This window comes from Ixodes scapularis, unplaced genomic scaffold, assembly GCF_016920785.2.
Source record: "Ixodes scapularis isolate PalLabHiFi unplaced genomic scaffold, ASM1692078v2 PGA_scaffold3__209_contigs__length_174095766, whole genome shotgun sequence".
Taxonomy (NCBI): domain Eukaryota; kingdom Metazoa; phylum Arthropoda; class Arachnida; order Ixodida; family Ixodidae; genus Ixodes; species Ixodes scapularis.
In genome coordinates this window covers 18,489,042-18,512,278 of record NW_024609868.1, presented here as the reverse complement: position 1 = coordinate 18,512,278, position 23,237 = coordinate 18,489,042, and the positions used below count along the sequence as shown (strand labels likewise).

The 23,237-nt window shown below is 46.5% G+C and overlaps 1 protein-coding gene across 6 annotated transcripts in view; it reads right to left on the bottom strand.

Annotated features, from left to right (window-relative positions):
* LOC8041312 (rap guanine nucleotide exchange factor) overlaps positions 1–23,237 on the bottom strand; it is a 397,988-nt gene that overhangs the window by 337,683 nt on the left and 37,068 nt on the right. For all 6 annotated transcript variants that reach the window (XM_042292313.1, XM_042292316.1, XM_042292315.1 and 3 more), the window contains exon 2: positions 285–877. In XM_042292313.1, coding sequence (XP_042148247.1) covers positions 285–464 — 180 coding nt within the window. In that variant the 5' untranslated portion in view covers positions 465–877. The remainder of the gene's footprint in view (positions 1–284; positions 878–23,237) is intronic.

Below are 23,237 nucleotides of genomic sequence, written 5' to 3'. Positions count from 1 at the left end.
CGTGCTGGCAAAAAACCGCACTGGCATAGCTGTTTCTACCCAGGGTTGAAATGAGTACGTACCTATACGTTTTGCTAGCCGCTTTCAATACCCTATCAATTATTCCCTGCAGTTTTTGCCCCGACACTGCAACACTTAAACAATCTTTATGTCACTCGAAAGATCGGTGAAACACCAGCCGTGTAGATAACGTGTGTAACCTTTCCATGTTGTTTCACACCTTCGCTCTCTCAAGACAAGCTTCGGCCCAAGTCCTCCATCACGAAAGGTGGTGCGCATCTTACCTGGGGTAACCTCTCCTCCGGGTTCCTCTTGAGAGCCTGCACGAACTCCCGCTGGTTATAGCCAGCCATGCAGTTGACGGTAATCCTTCGAGCCACTTCCGAATTTGCGTAGCCGCGAACAGCACGCACACGCCTACGTCGCTCGCACACGTCGGCAATGTCGCACAGCCGATCTGGCATCCACAACACAAACGAAAGAACCAAGGATGGCGGTCAGGGGTCAGGGGACGAAGACACAACGGATCTTCAAGTCATGGTCTCGGAGAACACTACGATGATAGTGATGATGACGATGATGATGATGATTCCGGCGCTCACTCAACAACACTCCACACGATGACGCTCGCTCCAGACACGAACACGGCACACACACACACACACACGCACGCACAGTCTGTGGTATCACCAGCACAGCGCTGAGCAGAAGAGCTGGGAACACACTGCTGCCGCCCTAATCACCGGGAAAGAGCCTTGGGCGTTGTGGGCCGACGTCACATCCCGGCAATGTCCACCGCGAAGGCCTTGGACTCATCGTTGTCATCGATGCCAGTAAGGAGGGTGAAAGGAAGGCCCTTGATGTTCACACGGTCGGCCTGCGTGGACAGAAAACAAAGAAGCCGCTAATGACTCGCGTAACAGCGACCACGACCCCTGTTGTTCATTACACTTCTGAATAGCGTTTATTGAAGCTTGGTTTCTGAGATGAAGGTGGCTAGGCGTCCATGTTACCAACGTCAAAGCGCAATATATCGTGTGCTGTACTTGAAAAATGACTCCCCGGAAGCTTCAGGATGGCAGCGGACATTTCGCTAGGAGACATTGAAAACGCCAAGAACTTGAAAGGTTCCTTTTTAAGTTCTTCTATACCAGCTTCGACTGCCTGTTGTGATTTATTTGGGTGACGTACTGCACACTTGTGAAGCCACATCTCGTCACTACAGAGCAAAAAAAGCCTCCAGCACGAGACATGCATGCACTGTTAAAAGGGGCGTCGGGAACTGGCAATATGGCGACTCGGTATACCATCTTCTCGGCAGCGCTAAGCTTCTTATAGTGTGGAATTGAGATTGGTGGGTACAACTATCCAGTTTCAATGTTTTCCTCTCAGATTGGGTCAATAATACCGATTCCGTTTCGTACCGTTTTCGGTCACTGCCATCCACAACAGTGGACTAACAACAAAGGCTGTGCCCCCTCCACCCTCTTTGTCCCTTCTCTCTCTCTCTCTCTCTTTCAAAAAAAAAAAAAGCGGGGGGTGAGGGTTCAACTGGTGGAAGAGGTGCAAACCTATTTGTCAGATGCAGACAGTGGAAACAAGTTAGAAACTCAGATTTTTCAATTGTTTGCTAATTTATTTATGAGATTCTTCACAATTCCTTATGTAGCACCACTTTTTTGGAATACATGTTTGCGTGATCACAATGATCAGCTAATTAACTTTCTCGCAGATAAGTTACAGTGCTTGCTTTCTTCCCGAAACACCAACATCATGTCCGTGCTCAAATGACCTGATGACACAGAACTCTGGATAGCTACCGCCATCTACGAGCAATGGCGGCAACCTTTCGAGCCTTTCCACTCTGGCATGCCGACTTGCGGCTGGCCATTACTTCACTTCCGCTATAGTACTGCTTCGCTGGTCTTCCTTCTTCACCAAAGAAAAACAACAACTGAAAGTTCTTTTTTTTTTGCCACGTTTATGATGATGATGTTTTATGGTGATGGTTTCACAATCAAACATTTCATAATTATTGTATATAATTGAGAAAAAAAAACTATCACTTTACGCGCGTCTTTGCACAAAGTTCCAAGGCAGAAAGTGACAAGGATGAATCGTAGAACTAGTTTTTAGGTCAGCATTGAATAAGTAGTCTGCCAAAATAAGACGCTCCTTCCACCATCACCACGACAGAAAACACCATGAGTGTTGGCGAAAGCCGTAAGCTGGGTTCACACTGCTTATATACATCATACCAAATACATTATGAACACAGATCCGAAAGCGAGTCACCGCGAGATCCGTGCTTCCAATGTCGCATAGCAATGAGTTCAAGGAGAAAACTCGGCACGCGTCGTTCGAACCACGGATATTGCGGTGACCAGTGTTTGCAGACTGTCGTACGTGTGACGTATGAGCAGTGTAATCCCGGCTTTAGCCTTCAACCAAGCGAAATGAGAAATCGCACTGTCTTTACTTGCTTGTAGTGCACAAACTTCCACCGTGATTTTTAAGCGCACCATAAAAGTTGTCATTCAAAAGTGATGATAAGCGCCGCCACAGCACTCCTTGGCCACGAAGGCAAATTCAAATATTCGTCGACGGATTGACTGTTGACGAGCGCATACGTCTTAGTTTGGCAGTGCTCGTGCCCAGTGCGTGAGCTGGGGTCGACTGACGTGCTTTGGGTCTTTGGGTACTGCGGATGTATCAAAATGAAAAGGCGGCGAGCTTTCGACGGAAAGGAGGTACGAAATAGTGCGCAATATTTTCAAAGTTTCGTAGCGAAAAGCAGGCTTTTGACTTTCTACTATCTTTCTTTTAGCCCACTAAGCGATATTCGACTAGTAAAATCCCAATGTAAAATAATTTACCCTAACCCATGATTCATGTCATGGCCCCTTTAAATGCTACGTCTAGAAGTTTGGTTCCTCGGTTGTCGAGCTGATTCAAACCACGCAAATAAAAGCTGTACGCGCTTCCCGACCGCGTTAAAAAAAAAAAAAACAATTATTACTCTATTTATTTAGTGCGGGTTTTCCTTTATACATTAAAACATCATTATGGAAGCGGAGAAGCTAGCGAAAGCGAAGTAGAAAGACACGATCGCATCAGGTAATAGGGAGCCTACCTAGCCTCCTTATCTAAGGAATGAATATGACTACCACTTAAGTCTGGGAAACAGACCAGTTCAAGAGAAATCATGAGTGGAAGGTCCCATCTTCCTGCAGATGCGCCACAAGGTATTTGTGACGCATCTGCACCGAACAAGTTAAGAATCTCTAGGGTTGTGCTAAGCGACTGACGCTGGCGTCCGTGGACATCCCCATAGATCTACCTAGAGCTTCGTATAGCACGACGCGCTCATAGCGTTCGAACGAAAGCTGCAGGGCCCCATCTCCCACACGCAAACACGCCCATCCACAGCAGCTCCAACCAATGTTCTCGCATGAGAGCCACTCGTCATCTCAGCGCATTGGCGACGCCAGATCACGGAAGGCGATGTCCTCCCCTCGCGCCTTAAGATAAAAGGGCGCACCACTGGATCTTCCGCACAAAGAAACGGCAGCCCGTTTATGACGCCATTACGCGGTGGGACGTGCCCAGAGTGAAAACGACGGCCTCAAGGAAAACAGGTTTTCGCGGGCCACCGGCGTTCTGCTGCTGCTCGCCCGATGGCGCCACTTCACCGGACAAACAGTAGGGAGCCTAGATCTAATAGGGGATGCATCTCATTTCATAGAGGGCCTTTGGAATTCAATGCCGAACGCGGATTAGTTTCAAGTGCGCATGCAGTTCGTTGCCACGTGACGAGCAGGAAAGGATGTGGTAGAGGCAGAGACGCTGGTGGCAGACGACCGACACCTTTGACTCTTCCTCGCAGCTCGCAGATTACATGCGTGGCCCCGAAAACCACGTGACCCCAATCGAGCATTGGAAACACTCTGCAATCTAGGCACCCTAACAAACCGTCAGCTGGGCTGGTACACTTCGCCTCGCGTTTCCGCTTTCTGACGATGACGCTACACCAGCGAGAGGATGACATCAGGCACGTTGCGATAAAGGGGCCGCGTCCTGCTGGACCTGCGCTCGCAATTTGGACACTGCTTTCTCACCATAAAAAAAGAAGACTGCATCGTTGAATGTTCAATCTCCACACCAATGTATATGCTGGCGGTTGGGATAAGACACAAAGTTTCAAATTCAAATGATTGTACGGATTTTTTTTCGGAAATGTTCAATGAGAAAATGGAGCCGGTCCCTCCGTAGCCAACGTTGCTCGTAGCCGACGTCATCCTTCTTCAAGTAGTCGGGGGCTCCGTTTTATACTTGAAAATAATCAGAAATCGCTCCTATGTTTTTAATTAAGAAACGGTACGTGGTAAAACTTTGAAATCGTGTTAGGACCTCTAGAGCTACATTTGGGAGGACACTGAGCGTTGAGCGATGCATAACATATTTTTGCGACAAGAAAAACACGGTTCGGATTTGTCTGAAACGCCGTGTAATCGCTCCTCAATATTCCGACATTCCCATATACCATACTGTTCGCGGCCAAGTTGTATTCCGCTTGTTGCAATTTTCCAAGTTTGGTTGGTCAGGTGACATGAGTGACCTAAGGAAGTGTCCACGGTTCTTTGCAGGTTACGACGCATTCTCCTCAGAGCTGGTGTCCATGACGGCTGAGGCCTTGTCTTCGCCTGCGGCGGGGAGAATATTTGGCAAGGTCTCATCCGCAGCGGGAAGCGGTCACGCAACGGAAGATCATGACAGATTTTAAGAGCTTTCAACAATAGCCCGGAGGACGCCAGGAAAAAGAATAGAAAGCTGACCTGCGTTAAACTGAGAAGTTCCACGATAAAAATATAAAATACGCGCCTAAATTACTCTCTCGCTTCTCCATTGTTGCCGGCCCTTTTGTTCCTTATCTAGTAGGTATAGTTTTATGGACACAAGTGGAAGTATGCGCCAGAATCTCCGGAATCCAATAAACAAGATGCTCAAACTCAACCGGTGGTATGATGACCTAGTCCTCACTAACGCGACAAGCACGGATTCTTGTCGGCCGACGAAACACAAGCAGCACTTTGGCGATCCAAGGAATCTTCCGCCGTAACAACTATTCCCAAATGCATTTTTTTAGACCAGTTGACGATATTTAGGCACAAAATGAAGGTTTTATAACAATAATCAAGTGACATGTTTGCAGGGTTTTCTTTTTTTTTTTCCTCTGTCGTTTTGGTGGGGACGACGCCATGAGAACACACTAGAAACACGTATGTGGTGACGGTTCATCTAGTGGAAACCCGTCACTGCTTGAAATATACAAGAGGCACGAAACCTCATAAGCCCCCATAACATCATCTCCACCACTCCGGACGTACAGCGTGCAGCCATTTTAAAATCTGGCACTGTCATGGCCGCTCTGTTGGACGGCGAAACGAACTATACAGCGCTAAACGGCGACACGGGGCGACCTGGATAAACGCGTGAACTCGGCTGAACCGAGCGCAGGACACGGCGCTGAATTTAATGAGTGCGCCCGGTGGCCAGAAGAACAGCAGCAGCAGCAGCAGCATGCAAGCGCTTTGTCGAGAAGACCGCAAGACAATAGCCCACCTTCGCGTCGTGACGTTGCGGCCGGGTGGCTAGCGTAGCGCCACCGCGCGTCTAATTGGGCAGCAACCGCTCCTCGCTCCCGCCGCTCCTGGTCTTGCGAGACTTGAAAAGCGCGGACGCGTTGCACGAGCCTTAAATATTAATAATGAAAACATAAAAGAGCGGGCAATATACGAGGAAGACGCACCCGCGTTTATTATCACATCCTGGCTCTTTAGTATCACATCCTTGCTTTATTTCTCGGTTTGCCGGAGTTGTTGAATTTGTGTGCTCCTTGTCGTTGCATGATTATATACTACGTGTAGACCTTTCCACTATAATCGCCTTCTGTGTGCTGCCATCTTTGTTTCTACTGGGCTGTGGAAGGCGCTCTGAGCGTGCGCAGAAGACCTCTTCCCCGCAAAGTGAGACGCCGCGCATGCGTCCACAGCCCAGTGACTCAGCAATTTTTCGCCCGGGTGAAACGCCAGTAAATGACCTCCAACGTTCTTCCTACGATTCATTGGAAAGAGGTGCAGTTTTTTGACGGTGTCAGAAAATAAGATTGTTTTCCGGTTCAAACTACGGGGTACAGTCCGGGAATGCATATGGTTGCGTCAAACGGGAGCAAATGACTGTTCATCTTTGTCTGCATCTTGAGAGTACGGATGGAAAGAGTCACTACAGTAACGGCAGGAAAAAGTGCCGCCAGTGCAGTCCGTGGTGACTCAGCATGTCCTCTGCTTTGTCTTAGATTCGCGGCTTTACGGTTTTCCCCGATTTTGACAAAATCGGCTCGGCGGTTAATTATCGTTGTTTATCGGCATTTACCGAGAACATGAAGCACTCAGGTTATAGGCGATGTAGCGGTGTATGTATACATATTTTAACCTAGAGGTGTCGGTGTATACTAGGGCCGGCCAGGCTGACCCGGCCTACGAGCCACAAACAAAATCACTAAACTTCCAAGAGCCGCCTGGAAGAGAAAATGCAGAAAAGGGGGGATCCAAACCTTTTGTCCAATGCAATTAATGAAACTTGAACTACTTTAGATCTACCCGAGTCCAAATCAGTCCAACTGTACGAAAAGTAGCAGTAGCAGAAGACTACCAAACCGCAACCTGTCTTTCCATTTAAAGCGCGTTCGTTTTCTTATGGGGAAGTGCTCGTGTGACCGGGAGGGAGGCGGGGAAGAGGAGTGGGACGTACACGCAAAGAGCCGCATGCGGCTCGCGAACCGCAGATTGACCACCTCTGGTGTATACTGTATTTATGTTAATCTTAAAGCTGGAGTCACAGCTAGTGTCACACAAGAGACAGTCTGCAAACACGAGTCACCACAATATCCGTGGTTTGAATGCCGCGTGCCAGGTTTTCTCCTCAAACGCGTTGCCAGCCGGCATTCGAAGCACGGATCTCGCGGGGACTCGCGTTCGAATCTGTATGTAGACTGTCTTTTATATGATGTGTAATGCCCGAGACCCACTAGCCGACAGCGACAAGCCTCAAACCAGATTCCTTCGCGATTTGAGAAGCTTTGTAGAATAAAGAAGGCTGTGCTCGAACACGATCATCATGCACGCGAGGGTATCTTTAGCAGGCTTGCCATCACTCGTGCTTACTTCACGAGCACCGAACGACTACACGCCTGCCAGAGGTACCATCACGAGCATGCTGCATGTGTTCCAGGCTTGTTCCTGTCGGTTGTCTTTGTCGCGCTGGTGGGACTCGGGCATAAGCAATGTGACCCCGGCTTCAAGCCTCAGTCACACTCGTATGGACATCATAAAAAAGACGCGGAGTTTCTCGGCAGACATGATGACAAAAATATCCGCGGACACGTCTACGTTTGCTCCATGCATGCACATACGCACGCTTCGAGAATGTCCGCAGCCAGTGTTTGTGTGCCCAGTGTGGCATGACCGTCAAACAGGAAAGAAACAGACCCCAGACAGTGTCAGCAGTCAGTGTTCGCGTGTGAGGAGAGGGAAGTGGATACCACGCGGAGCAAGACACGTTTGTCCCTCGCGATTCTTTGACCTCGAAAGCGCTCGTATACAGACATGTGCCCGCGCTGGGACGGACGCCTCCCTCGTTAATTGCCGGCTGCCAGAGAAATGCGGAGCCTACGACGAGTCCGCGTACCCGAGTCCGCGGACGACGTTGTGTCAGCGCGCAGACATTTCTGGCGCGCGGTGCGCTCCGCAAGGCGCAAGGAGGGGAGGGCGCGATAAGCTTCCCGTGGCCCGACAACCGCCCGAAGAAAAGAGGCCGACGATATATCTCTGCATGTAAGCCACTACCATCGTGTAAAGTTCACAACCGGGCTTAACTGGAGCGCGGGGATTCATTTTAACGAAGGAAAAACGAAACCTAAAGCGCATTAGCACAGGGGCATATTCATGTGAATGGAAGATATAGAGATCTAATGGGTCACAAAGAAAACGAACAAATCGACACTAGGAAAAAAAAACAAAAAAAAAAAAAACAACCTGCCCAATCAGATTGCTATGTGTAGGCTTACGCTTGGCTCTAGTTAGGTTTGATTAAGACTAACATGTACACAAAATGAACGATTTCCGAATATTTTAGTAACGCTCCGTAGACAATGAGGCTGCTGTTTCAGCCGATACAAATGTCAAACAACAAATCCCCCAAAAAAACGCATGAACATAAGAAGCCAGACGCGGTGCTTCGAAGCTCTCAGGGACTATAATAAAACACGCACAAAAAAGAAAAAAAAAAAAGAGACAAATAACCCGATATTAGCGCGGAAACATGTCCGAATATAGAGAGAATGAACGAACTATGCTGATACATAGTGACAAATACACAGCGCAAAAGGACAAAAAGGGAAGAGACACACCGGGTATCCGGTGTGTCTCTTTCTTTTTTATCCGGTGTGTCTCTTCCCTTTTTGTCCTTTTGCGCTGCGTATTTGTCATTATGTATAACCAAAATCAACTAGCCCAACTTTCTACTTTATTACAGACCTATGCTAAAAGCGGGTTTAACATATGTTCAAGTTAGGTACGGTTGAGTCTATACGCTCACAAACGCACACAAATCGAACGCGAGAGGACGTCAGTTAAGCAATTAAGCTACGCGGAATTCAATGGCCGCAAACACTTTCTTGTAAGAATAAAATTATTTTTACAATAGACGCCTTTCGGTGTGCCCTCTTTTGGAAGCTGCGGAATCCCAATGGCTGAGACAAGCGGGAGCTTCTTGGGTGTGTCCCGGCTCACAAGCCATCGCGTGCATCGGGAGCAGAAGTCGAGGATATGCGGAGTGCAAGTCGTCTGCTTCTTGCGCAGGGGTTATGGTGACGTCAGAAAGACACAGAGCTCTGATTGGCTCTGAAGGAACGATAGTGGGTAGACCTCGAAGCAAGCTGCCTTGAGGTCTACCCACTATCCCTAGTTCCAATCAGAGCCAATCAGAGCTCAGCGTCTTTCTGACGTCACCATAACCCCCGCGCAAGAAGCAGACGACTTGCACACCGCATACCCCCTCGCGCGACTTGCATGTTCCGTGGTGTCGGTTGTTCCGTTGTGCAGTGGATCCGAATGGTTTTCAATCGGCACGTGACTTTCGAAAGGGGTCTATTAAAACAAATATGCTCTCGCCTCACTCGAGCTGCAACGTGGTCTGCGTAAATCTAGTGCTTTGTTCTGCTAATAAGCATAAAGGCGGCACAAAGGAATTTTTTTTTTTTTTACGTCAACACGAGTCGCGCGGTCAAACTGCTCAATACCGAAGACGGTCCGCACATGTCTGTTTCTTGCCTGTATACGACGGACACATTTGTCATGCAAAAACTGCCTGCAGACATGTTATACATGAAACAAGTGTGCTTCGAACGAGCTTTAGATGCGTCTGCCGACAATTCTGTACCCACGTGTCCAATTAAACTTAAAACGATCGCTTGCATGGAAGCGGTATCGCTTCAGCACAGTTTAAAAACGAGCTCCGCAGAAAAAAAACGAAGAACAGAATGTTTTCGCGGACATTGCACAATACAACTTGAGCTACAAAAACCCTTTCACGAAGCACTCGTTCTGCCAAACGTCCACAAAACGTACGTATTTGTCAACGAGAGCTAAGGGCACCGGGTGTCAGATCGCCAACGAGTTGTGTTCGTCATGTTTGCGAGAAGCGATCATGGAATGTTCACCTACTATCCCTTTCGAGCGGTATTCACACCGGGAATTGAAATCACGGGGATTTCTCGCCGCCGGCTCGCATCACGCGACCGAAAACATTCAGGCTTTTTGCGATGCGGCGCTACGGCGTCCTACGCGGCGGGGGGTGGACATGATACTCGGGCGGCACAAACAACCCTGGTTTGGCAGTGGATCAGTTGGTTTTCAGTAATACTTTGTCGCTAAACTATTTGCTGTCAAATAAAGAGCTCGCTAAATTCGTCTGCGGTGGTGTCAAGAGTGGAAGTCGCTAAATTGCGCATCAAACGCTAACATCCCTTCCTTGGGCTCCTCGTGAGAGAGGACGACGAAGCTAGATATAGATGGTAGATAGGGTTTATTTGCGTGCCTGCAAACAGCCAAGTGGCCTGAGCAGCAGTGCACTGTCCTGTACACAGATACATAAAAGTATGAGATAAAAACACAATCCGGCGAAAATGTCTGTTTCACCAAAAAAGGCATCGTGAGTCTGTTGCAGACGTGTCATTGGGCAAGTGGCCCGCACATCAGGATAAAACGTGTCTCTGCATTTTGATGTCCTCCATAACGGTACCCGGAACCTCAGCGACATCAGCAGCTGGGCACAATCAAGAGGACCATGCACAATTTGACGCAGGAAATGCATGTCTCTTGCAATTCGTTTATCGTGCAGAGGCACTAGACCGAGGTCAGTGAGCAGGCAATGGTAATTGTAGAAACGGCGGCGGCCGATATAGCGGCCGTATAAAATTCTTATAAACTTACGCTGAACGTTTTCAATAAGATTACTATGTAACATCGTTACAGAGTTCCAAACCCCAGACGCGAACTCGAGGCGTGATCTAACCAATGCACAATACAGACATAAAAGACACTCAGAGCGACGAAATTTTTTTGTCAGCCGCGAAATTACACTCAGTTGGCGAAGCCCTTGACCAACAACGCGAGAGACGTGGAGGCGAAAATTCAATCTCGAGTCCACAAAGACACCAAGACACCGTACATAGACATCCCGCAGCACTTGTTCTTCAAATATAGTGCAGTCGAAGACTATGCTCCCCTTCTTCCTGGTAAGGAACATTACTACAGTCTTTTTTGGATTCAGTTAAAGCCTATTTTTTAAGCACCAATGTTCAACGGAGCGGATGTCATTTTGTATCTGAATACAGTCATTTACATTGTCAACAACACGAAAAAGCTTAAAGTCATCGGCGAACATTATCACTTTCGAGTTTCTGACGGAATATGGTAGATCGTTAACAAATATCAAAAACAGGAGTGGTCCAAGGTTAGAACCTTGGGGTACGCCATATAAAGATGCAAATGTCTCCGACACACAATTTAAAAATCTAACACAATTTTGGCGATTTGAAAGGTAACTTTCAAACCATGCACAATACAAAGTGCATAGTCCTTATTCTTTTAATTTCAACAAAAGTATCAGGTGGTCAACCTTATCAAAGGCCTTGGTCATGTCAAAGTAGACTGTGTCCACCTGACCACGGTTGCATGCTGCAGGACCACTATGACCGAGGAAAGTAGCTAAGTTCGTCTCCACTGATCTGCCCCTGAGGAATCCGTGTTGCAAAGGTGAAATTTTTCGTTTAAAATATGAGTACAAGCGTTCATACACCACCATCTCAAAAACCTTTGAGAAGCCAGAAAGAAGAGACACAGGGCGGAAATTATTGACATCACAAGGATTTCCTGACTTGGAGACTGGTATTACGACTGAAACTTTCCACCGAGAAGGATAAACCCCATACTGTAAGGACAGACTAAATATATGTGTTAGGATAGGTATAAATATTTCAGCACATCCTTTGATAAAAAAATTAGGAATGCCATCACAGCCAGTTGTAAGTTTTGATTTGAGCTTCCGTATCGAGCACATCACCTCATCCTCGGTTACACTGTGGTATGCTAAGGAGTCAGCACAACCCTCAGCTGAGGAGCGAAATTGTGCCCGCCGTCGATGTCACGCACATTCCACCGCAGATTTCTCCCCCATGTAAATACCGCATCAATCATACTAATTGCCGCCGTTCACGTCAAAAAGAAAAAAAGAGAAGTTCTGGTTTGAAACTAACATTTTTCTAACAAGTGTATAATACATTCTTGCTGCCTTTCTGCACCCACTGCAGATACAATTCGGCATTGTAACGAAACCACAAAAACAAACGCAAGCTAAAACAAAACAAAAAAGTCTGCAACATGGATAACAAGTCCGGAATACCAGTCAATCTTTGGAATAATGGTGATTGCATACCGGCAAAGTTGGGAAGGAAACGCGACCCGTCGCCATTGTTTACGAGCCACCCGAGTGCGTAATCAACGTCCCATAGTTATTCTCTATGTAGCCACAAAGGGATCATATTGTCTCGCGATATTTATTCAACTTTTTTTTCTCTCTTATCAGTTTAACCAACTACGGCGGACCGCAGCGGAAACTATAGGTGTCGTCGGAACCAATCCAATGCCGCCTGAGTGTCACGTGACCCCCCGGAGGAGACACAGTGACATACGTTCGCTGCGCTGGAATTGGCTCGGATGACTCGTATAGCACTCGCTGCGATCCATCGTAAGGAGAAACGGCATGGCGGCGAGTATTTCGCCGAATGACAAACCCGTAGGTCCTTCTCGAAAATTAGCCGCATATCGTGACAGCAACGAGTCGCTCACCGGTTATGTTCCTGTAACTTTTATTATTACTATTTATTTTCTTGCGAGAGTTTATTAAGTCCAATTACCCGTTGATGGCGACGTTCCACTCACGCTATGGACGTTGCACGCTAGAACGGAGAATTCTTAGAAGAAAAAGAAGAAAAAAAAAAGGGGGGGGGGGGGGGAACCGACCGGTATCCATTAAGAGAGCAGTGGCTCTAAATGTAGCATAAACCTTCACTCGTCGTGAGTCACTTCGTAACCAAGAAAAAGGAAAAAAAAAGATGGCAACGTCAAAAGCAAACAAAACGATGATAAGAACGATTACATTCTTTTCCTCCAGATTTACCGCCGGACGTAGGCAACCACCGAAACTCCGACGGAATTTTCTCAAATGCAGAAGCTAGAAGGACCATTATTTGTCACTCCTAATGACGTTATATATATATATATATATGAAACAGTTGTTGTCGTATGCGAGACGGTGTTAGGTTAATATTAGTTTTCATTGACGAAGGAAGTTCTATAATTAAACGTGGTTAATAAAAATATGCTTCAAAAAACGGGGACGAAGGATGGCACAAGCACGACAGGTCGGCGCTCAACTCGCAACTAAATTTAGTACTTGAAACGAAAACAGAGGAAAAAGAAAATTTACCACTTTATATATTTTACTACTTTACTACTTTATACATATATTTTCTTCTTTTTTCGTTTAAAGTAATAAATACAGTTGCGAGTTCAGCTCCGTACTGTCGTGTTTGTTCCTTCCTTCGTCCACATTTTTTTAAGGGTGTTTTTAGTCAACCATGGTTAATTATTACCAACTGGCCCAGTTTACTACTTCGTTGAGGTTCTATAAAATGACGAACATAGTATCATGATCCAAGTTACAACAGGACATGCTGTTTCATTGCCTGACACCTGGGCACGGACGCCCGAGTCGACGCTGAACCAATCACCGGTCGCAGAGTATGTTCACGTGATCACGTGAACAGACTCTGCGACCGAACTCACGTCTGATTAATATGAACACCACCATGCTCCCCCCTCCCCCTCCCCCCGGAAGATTGTCCATAATGTGAGTCGCGCGTAATAATGAAACAAAAATGCATCTATTGATCCGTCTCCAAACATAGTGCCTCTATAGCAGGCTGTCCATATTAACGGGATCTGTATTAACGAGACATCACTACATATCTATGGTACCACTGGTACCCTTCCGCGCACGCCGCGGGCGCTGTTGCAAACACCTGTCCCTAACGGCGACGCACGCTGGATGTTTACAGGGCGAACACCCGCTGCACCAACAACATGTGTTTCCCGCTGACAAGCCGCAGGAAAAGGAGAGACTCTCGCCAGCTAACGATTAAACTAATAATATGAATACCTATATATGTCAACGAACTTACTGGAACCACCTGCGGTAGTGGCAAAGTCAACAAAAAATTGTCGAAGATCTTCGCTTCCCGATGTTTACCAAGATTGACAAATTGTGTATTTTCGTAAAACAGTCGGGATAGGTGGCGATTTTCCACGAAAACGTTTCAGCGGAACGTTCTTTGCGATTTGGATCGACGACACGTCGTCAACTGCGCGCGCACAGTCGATGGAGAGGTGTCTGCAGCGCTGTGCAGCAACGACGTCCACAAGGCATGACGTTCGAGAATGCAATACTTCAGGCAAGCCTGCCCATCGATGATCTTAAAAACAGTTAATGGTACCTTGACATGACACTTGTCCGCCATACTGAGCGTGTGCAAGCGAAACCAGAAAAAGCTTCAAGAGCGAGTCTCACACTTCGAACACGCCTGCTATGTGCGACACATTCATGCGTAGCATTGAACCTCACGCCTGCTCTGGCTTAGAGAAGAACCACGGTTCGGTTTACGGGTACCTTTGGCTTGGACCAGATTGAAAGCCACGAGAGTGCACGTGTCTGCTTCATACACACTTCGAAGCGTGCATTTTTTTCGGTATCAGTGTTGCCAGACTAGGCTGATGGTGGTGGTAGTGCGGATTGGACCGAAATTAGCGGAATCTCCTACAAGTGAGACAACCCTAACCACCGCCGTCACTGCAGATTAGGGATAGGGACAATGAACAGATTTACCAGATTTCTGGGGGATTTCGTAAATTTTAGCGGTAGAAATGAACACACGACAAAACGTCCAACTTAAAAGGAAAAAAAAAACAAAAAAAAAAACACGCGATAAAAATATTTTGTTGCTGCAGCCTTTTGAGACTCACTGAAAGTATAAACAAGGACGGACGAAACGACACATGCTTATTCTTTCAGTAACGTCTCATTGCGACCAAAGTGCTCTCCTTCTACATTGTTCAGATAATTAAGTTGCACACTTCTGGCGAAAGTGTATACCCCAGTGCGAAACAACAGCTAGCTGTTATAAGTTCCGAAGGGTAAGGCAGATTATAGGGAAACGATTGCGCAGTGAGTCAGAGCCATTTTCTCCCCGTCTAAAGAAAAGAAGGAGCAAAAAGAAATCGAGAGGAAAATAGAAGTAATTTCATTGTCTGGCGGGTAAGTGGCACCAGGTATTCTTGAAACCCGCGGCGGGCGATCATCATTAGTGCTCTCGGGTGCGGCGGACGCAAGGACAATATAAGCGACACGCGACACTGAACAAACCTTGGTTTGGTATTTTTTCTTAAGCAATTGTGGGACACTGTCTAAATCCCGAAAGGCTAGTCCTGACTACCCAACCCTGCAACTCAATTGGGTTTCTCCGTGGAAATTTCGGAGGTTTAGTGTATACAACAGCAGGACGCACGAACCGAATAATACGATGGGTTAGCAATAAGTTTTGCCTCTCCTCGGCTGTAAATTTTTTATTCAGTAATGGAATTACAAGATGTTACATTCGACTGAAAGTTTGGAATCTCCTCTTTCCCGGGAGAACATGATTTTTCAATATAGACCCCACCGAGGGCGACGCACCTCCGCTACCGGCGCACTACTTTCCCCATGCCGTCGTAGATTACTAAAGGCGGCTGTTAAAAAGCAGCTCCGTTTTTTGGTTTCTGGAAAAAAACAAAACAGGACAGGTGAAGAAGTAAGTGGAAGCTCCTCCCACCTCTTTCCTTTTTTCGAGCGCTGGAGGGCTCCAGCGTTCGCTCTGCTAAAAGTGGAAAGAGGTGGGAGAGGCTCCCACTTCGTTCTTGACCTGTCACCGACTACATATGAAGACCACATGTCAAATATCACGACCTAGTTCTGTCTAAATGTTGCCTAAACGGCCCGGCAAGCTTCGCAACGCGCCAAGTTGCCGAAATCGGCTTACTCTAGCGGGCGAATTAAGGCGGGGGCGCAACCAACAGCGCAGTCAAGGCTACGGTGTGGGCGTAGCCAACATTGAGCTAAGCGCCGTCATCACGGCTCCTTTTTGTTTGTTTTTACTTTTACGCAGCGGTGTCCACATGATTTGCGTAACGTGCCTGCGCAGAGCGCTTCTTGAGAGCCGTCCTGCCGTCCCGCCATTACCGTCATCTCCCACGTCACAACCACCGTCGTCGTCTCACCGTTTGTGATTCTTGTCCCTTTCCTTCAAACTACGTGCGCAGACTAATGCCGCAATCGTGAAGACGTCGCCGAATGTCGTAGACACCAAAACATGGTAAAGGGTGCGGTGCAGACGACCCTTCCGCCTGGTACACGCCCACCCCAACGGTGGCTCGCCGGCCCGCCCCAATCCCGCCCGTCGTTGCGTACAGTGGATCACGAAACATCTCGTACCACGTGGTAGCCATGTTTTTGGCGACCGGAGTCTAATGTTGCCAGATGGAGCCGGAGTTTCAATTTCGATTTCTGCTCATGTTTAAAGTAAGATTTCACAATATATATCCCACCTTTTTCTTTTTTCGCGAAGCAAATGACGTAAGCTTTTTATTAGTGCTTTTTATTGCGAAATTACTCATTATCCCGAAACTTCCGGAACTGAGCGGAGCACTGCATCGGTATCTTCGTCGTTGGATGCAAACCGTATACCTTTCAGATGTTCCATTATCTTGGACAACAGCTGGGTGGTTTCATCTGAAATCGGGCAGGCTAAAATAATCAAATTTCTAATTTTGACAAAAAAAAATATATATATATATATGCTTTGGGGGCACTTCTCAAATGAAGCAGGGCGCAAATTGCATGTTCCCCAGATTTTTTGTTCTGAAGTGACGAAGCGTAGAAGCCGCAGTGGCAGAAACTAGTATTTTTGGTCGCAGGTCACCCGCTAGACACCCCCTGCTACCGTTACTGCTTTTCCTCCATCATCTTAACTTTTCCCCTCATTTAATAGGTACTATAAAGATACATTGATGTAATCAAATATTTTTAGGAATTTTGATTTTTTTTTTTTAAGAAAATGTTAAACTCGTCGTCCAGGTCGATTTTTGATCAACTTTTTTTCTTTCTTTAGCTCTATTAAAAGCCCAAAGCAAGCCCATTGTAGATATAATAATACAATTATGACCTGTTGACTAGACGTTTTGCCACCTTCATGTGAACTTTGTGAGAAATAACAAATGTTGAAAGTTCAAAATCGATTTTCTCAAAAAACCCATTTTTGTAAATTGTTATTTTTTATTTTTTTTTTATATGGTTATGGTAGTCGACTCTGAGAAAAAAAAAAGAACTATCAACAAATAAAATATTTTGGTTGTATGCCCTCTATTTGAGCGGCAATCGTGTGAAATGTGTAGCTCATTTAAATAAAATACAGCAACCTTACCGGCATTGTGCGCCTCTACGATTTCGAGAATATATTCTTTATTTTTGTTTGAGAGTAGCGCACCGGTAGCGGAAGTGCATCGCCGCCGGTGGGGACTATATTGAAAAGTTATGTATTCCTCGGAAAAAAGAGATGCCAAACATTCATTTCAATGTAAGATCTCTTTCAATTCCATCACTGAATAAGAACGTTGCCGCCTAGGAGGCAAAAGTTATTGAAGTCCCCCCTCGTATTGAATTTTGAGTGAACAAAGAAAGGATGCACGACTTATACGATGCGAACTCCAGCCAATAAGTCGCGTAAGTGTTACGAAAATTTGTTTTCTTTCGGCAGAAAAAAAAAAAAACAGTTTAAAACAAGGCAGCGATGTTTGTCACTGGCAATTGCGATTTTTCCATAAGTTCGTGTCACTTCAACGGAAATCTCTGAAATGCCGTGGGTTCAGTTTGCCACTGAAGCTCTTTCATTATATTTACAATAACAAAACGGGCACAGTGAAAGGTTCCCTCTGTCTCCTCATCTCAAATAAAAAATAAAAAAAAAGAAAGATGTTTAAGAATATTTTTGCAGGATCAACATTTTCAAATACTGTAAACGACTTCATTTTCGCGGGGACCTAATTTTCGCGAATTTCACGAATCGTCTACAATTCGCGAAAAATAGGTCCCGCGAACAATTCCGGTAAAATGTAAACACATTGGAATCCATATTGAGATCCCACCGCGCCGCGAAAATTAGAACCCGCGAAATATTCCAAAACTTCAGCCTTGACCTAAAACGCGAAATATTGAGACCGCGAAAAATAACAGTACTCATTTTGCCGCCTTATTACTCATCAATGGAACTACTTACCTGAATTGCATGTCATGATTTAGCTCCTTGTTTTTCTTTACAATTACAGAAGAGTGGTTGCATCTTGTTGAATAACAATATTGAATGTGTCGCTTTTTTTTTCTTTTGTTTTAGGCATTGTAAAACAGTACTTTTGTTTTATTGTTCCCAGAACATGTTCAATTTCATGCTTGAAGTCTACCTTATTTCTTTGTGTGTGTTTGTGTGAATTGGTTTCGATTATATACACCACCGCCTCTTCCTATAATGCCCATAAATTAAAAAAAAAACAGGTTGAAACGATCGCGATAGGATAGTTCCAAGATTAAGCGGGAGTATAGAACTCTGCGTGCTAATAACTTACACTATGCAGACTATGAGACTATGAGTACACAGTTGTCGGTTCTACACAGATTCGCCCGTGCAAACGCCCGAGCAAAGATAATGTATAATAGCGATGGAAGGCATGTCTACATTGACTTTAAGTCAATGTAGATCACCAACACGCTCAAGTCTTTAATTAAAAGGCATGTCTGTCCGTCCGTTTCTGTTCTCCCCATAAAGGCGTGAATCGCGATAACGATCAGTGAAAAGCCACAAGCGTGTGACAACCGGTCTAATTGGAGTGTAATCAGAGAAAGAGAGAGAAAGAATGAAAGGAAGCCCATTTACGGGCGAAACATTTTAAATGCGCTGTAGCAAGCGCTTAGCGCAAAAAACCACAGCGAATCGTACTTCATTCCAAATCGCCTTCCGCGACAGTCGACAAACCGGTTCTTGTACCTTTCAAAATTATCAGCACAGAGTTCTCCAACGATGTACGCACTACATACACATACAAAGATGTCTCGTTGCTATCTTTCGAGTTCTTTTTTTGAGCCGGGGGGAGGGAGGGGGGGGGGGGGGGGGGTCGATTTGAAGCAATCACCGCTTCCTAATCGGGTAGCAGATAGATGCACTTCCTATGGGAAAGGATGCTTCGACGAGAGGCCGAACGGGCCGACGCGCCAGGGAAAGCGAGTTAGAGAGACAGAAAAGGAAATACAGCAGCGTCGAGCCAAATGCAAAGTATTTGGTCAAGCGGCGGGCAAAAAAAAAAAAAAAAAAAAAAAAGCAGGAGGGTACGTTAGTGCGGCGATCACGTGATCGATTCGGAATACTATAATAGTATATTATATCCTTTACTGTCCAACAAAAATACAATGTTGGGGAAGGGCATGCGAAAAACGCTAACACGCTTGTTGCCAACGGCTAACCATTCCACCTCGGACACACTAGTTTCAAGCCTTGTCGGAAGAGCGGACTGTTTGCCTCGCTAATCAGAAAGAAGGGCGGTGAGGTGACTTCATGGGCAACCGTCAACACTCGAATAGCGAAGCTTTTTATAAGTGCGAGGCGTGCACGAGTCAGAACCCTGACTTCTCGCCGAGTATTCAAATGCGCAGCTTCATAGTTTCTTTGAGTTCAGCCCGGCAGAAACGTCCGGTACTCTGTTTACAAACATGCAGCGAAGCTGTGGCTTCTGAGGACGCACGGCGAACTGGAGTAATTGATCGCCGGGGCTCTTAATACGGATGCTAGGTTACGTACAAAACGACAGCGACGCCAGCTTCCAGATCTGCTTGCAAACAGTCGTCCGCTCCACAACATCTCGGAAAAGAGCGCAGGACGGCGCACAAGTTTTACCACTGTTTATTCAGTTTTTTTCTACGCTCGTTTTACGAACATGTGCCTTGTAATTTCAATTCATATTATATTTTATCTTCACGAAATGGGGGCACGAAATGGGGGCAAATGGGACAGGGGGAAAGGCATCACTAATGCAGCTTGACAGGGCTGCTGCCCCATATACGGTATTCGTCAGCTTAACGGGCAGAAGAGGTAAAAAAAAAATATATTAACATGAATCAATGAGTTATATATCAAACGAAAAAATACACAGAGATAAAAAAAAAAAAGATGGTACAACGGCTTTTTGTTTGCAAGCTCATTGCGAACGCCTTGCTCGTCTAAAACGTTCAATTGTGTGGGCTGCGTAATGATTGCGCAAAGCCACGTTTTCAGAACCGCTTTACAAACGCTTTATACGTTCGAAAACGATCTGTCACAACAATGATCTAACATGACCCTACATACGAATCGACGACAGCACCGCTACTTTGCTCCGCACGCGTAGCTCGATTGCAACATTCTCCTCCTCGAAGTACGTTTCGAATAGAATTCACGTTTTCCAACTACGCGCGCTTTCAGTCTGAACCGGCAGTTTCGTACGCGGAGAGCAAGTCGTCTGCTTCTTACACAGGGGTTACAATGACGTCAGAACGACGCCGAGTTCTGATTCGCTTTGATTGTAGAACAGTGGGTAAACCTCAAAGCAAGCCACCTGAAAAAAAAAAAAAAAAATGCAGACGAGTTTGCGCTTTGCATACTTGGCCCAAAACGCGACACTGCTAATGCATCCTACAAAAGACGCTGTCTGTAGAAACTGTCTGAGGTGTGTTACTTACTTGTATGAAAGTCTAGTAACATTGGTCCTACAAAACTGTCTGCAGACATGTTTGAAGCATAAGTGTGTACATGAAGCAAACATGCTTCGAACACGCTTGATGCGTGTCCGCCGACGATCCTGTCGTCATGCCTGCAGCGACCACGCTGTCGTTTGTACGATGTAGAAGCAGGGAGACTGCAGCATAAGATTTTTAAGCAGACGGCAACAAGCACTGGATAGTTTCGCATGTCGGACGCTTGAATCCGAGCGCCCTCTTTGACGGACGTCCACTTCCCCGTAGAGTTCTCGGATAACCAACCGCTACGATACACGCCTAATGACGAGACCGGAAATCACGTTTTCACCCACAAATTTCTCCTTACTCACGTTACGTTCAGTGTCACTCGGGCAGTGTTCCAGATCTTACTCACGAATGGACCCGAGTTACTCCGGCGGATCGTGCCACGTGACAAGACAGACACGACAACGCTGGACGCGGGTAGGTTTGCGAACGCTAAGGTGCAGAAATTTTACCATATATAGTGAGATCTAGTAAACTTTGGAACACGGGTTCTCAGTGACTCATTTGCAGGCTCCACTTCGAGGTCGAAACGTACACGCTTTCACCTCGCCATTGAAAGAGGGTGTTTAAAAATAGCCTTTATATCGCGACAAGCACGCACCCTCGTGTAACAGAGCACATAGTGCAAATAAATGCAGGACACGATTGCCTGGGATGTAAATAAAGAAGTCTGAAAAAAAGCGTCTTGACCAATCGCGAGTCGTGAATGAAACGCGCCATATTTACCGGAAGGCTCGCCCGTGTTTCTACGAATTATATACTGTCATCGCCACACGTTTCCCCTTCTTCAATCAACAACCCGTCACTAACAGCTTAAAAAAAAAAAAAAAAAAAACGCAGGGTCGAGTAGAGAGCATATCATTATATATCGACAGCCAACGAGGGTGCGGCATTACGCGACAAGAACGTCGTAGAACCAGTCACCACCGCAGACGACAGGCCGCTGGGGTGGCGCTGTTGTCGGCCCAACACATGCGCAGATGCTTCACTACGCAGATGCTTCGCTCACTGGGCAAAAGCTGGCTCGCTTGTAAACGGGCGCGTTGGTTTCGTCACCTACCGCGGAGGCTACTGCGGAACACCTACTGCGGAACACGAGTGTTGTGTTGCGCGTTCGGCCGGAGCTCGTATCCCCAGCAATTGAACACGAGTCTAAGTCGAACGGTGACGCGGCACTCCTTTTTGATGTGTGCCACACGCCATGGCCGCCCGTACCTGACGTAGAAAAGGTAGCACTACAGGGAGTATTCACTGGCGGCCATAACTATGAGCGCAACTGCTGAGCACGTGCTGGTGGCGGGCCTCCGCGGCTCTTTTGCAACGTGCACTCCACACCCTCCAACTGGCCGGTCTTAGTAGCCTATTAATGCGAGCTTGTACCGAGCATGCGCTCTAAACAGCGCCCTCAAATATGGCGTCCAGTGCATAAACCCTATAGGGACTATTCACTGGCGGCCATATCCGTGTGCGCTGCTCCTGAGCGCGTGCTGACGGCGAGCTTCCGCAGTCCTTTTGGAGCGTGCATTTAGTACCATCAAGGTTGCCGGTCTTAGCAGGCTATTAATGTGAGCTCTTTATGAGCATGCGCTCTGAACAGCGCCCTCAAATATGGCGTCCAGTGAATACCTCCTATAGGCGTTGTTACCAAGGTTCGATCGGATGTCAGCCGGCCCCATCGGATAGAACTAAAACGTCCGTATACACGGCGATAGACAGACGGGGACAAGGCCACCGCTTACGGCACGAACCGCACGAGCAGCGCGCGCCCAGATCGTAGCCCGAGATCTTGGGCCGTACATTCTACGCACCGCGCGTTCTCCCATTGAATACGCGACACGCTGACCTCGACGTCGTGCGACGACGGTCGGGGTCCCTGCTCGTAGCCCCAATTTCCATCCGGGTGAGAAGAATTCCAAAAAAACATGCCCCAGTAAAACTCCTAATCATGGCAAATTCTTCGCGGAGCTTCCAGAGATAGTCATTTATTAATATACAATGTGAAAAAAAAAATAGTGATATATATATATTTTTTGTTTGTTTGTTTGTGTGTGTGTGTGTGTGTGTGTGTGTGTGTGTGTGTGTGTGTGTGTGTGTGTGTGTGTGTGTGTGTGTGTGTGTGTGTGTGTGTGTGTGTGTGTGTGTGTGTGTGTGTGTGTGTGTGTGTGTGTGTGTGTGTGTGTGTTTGCAACTGGGTATGGGCCTTCGGCACCTCTGCTGTACTCTCTCTGCAGGGATGGGCAAAATACATGCAAATATGTATCGAAATACAAATACAAAATACTTCGTCAAAAATGGCTTTAATTACAAATCTAAATACATTTCCAAAAAAAAAGCATTTAAGTACAAGATATAAATACAACCAAATGTATTTGGTCTCCTCCACATACTTTTCCAAATACATTCCTCAAAATTTGTGTCAGCGACTTCAGGGCACCTGCGACGGGTTTCTGGGTATCTCATTTTAATTTTGCATCGCACACTCAGGAGTTAGTGTGCGAGGCCCTAGTAACGTAATAGGAATATAACAACAAAAAAATGTAATCAGCTTGGACGTAATAGGTGTAAAAAGTACAGAGCTTCAAGCAGCTTTTTTTGTTGATTACATTTTGGTATAGACCAGCAAAGAACCGAGACGACCAAGACGC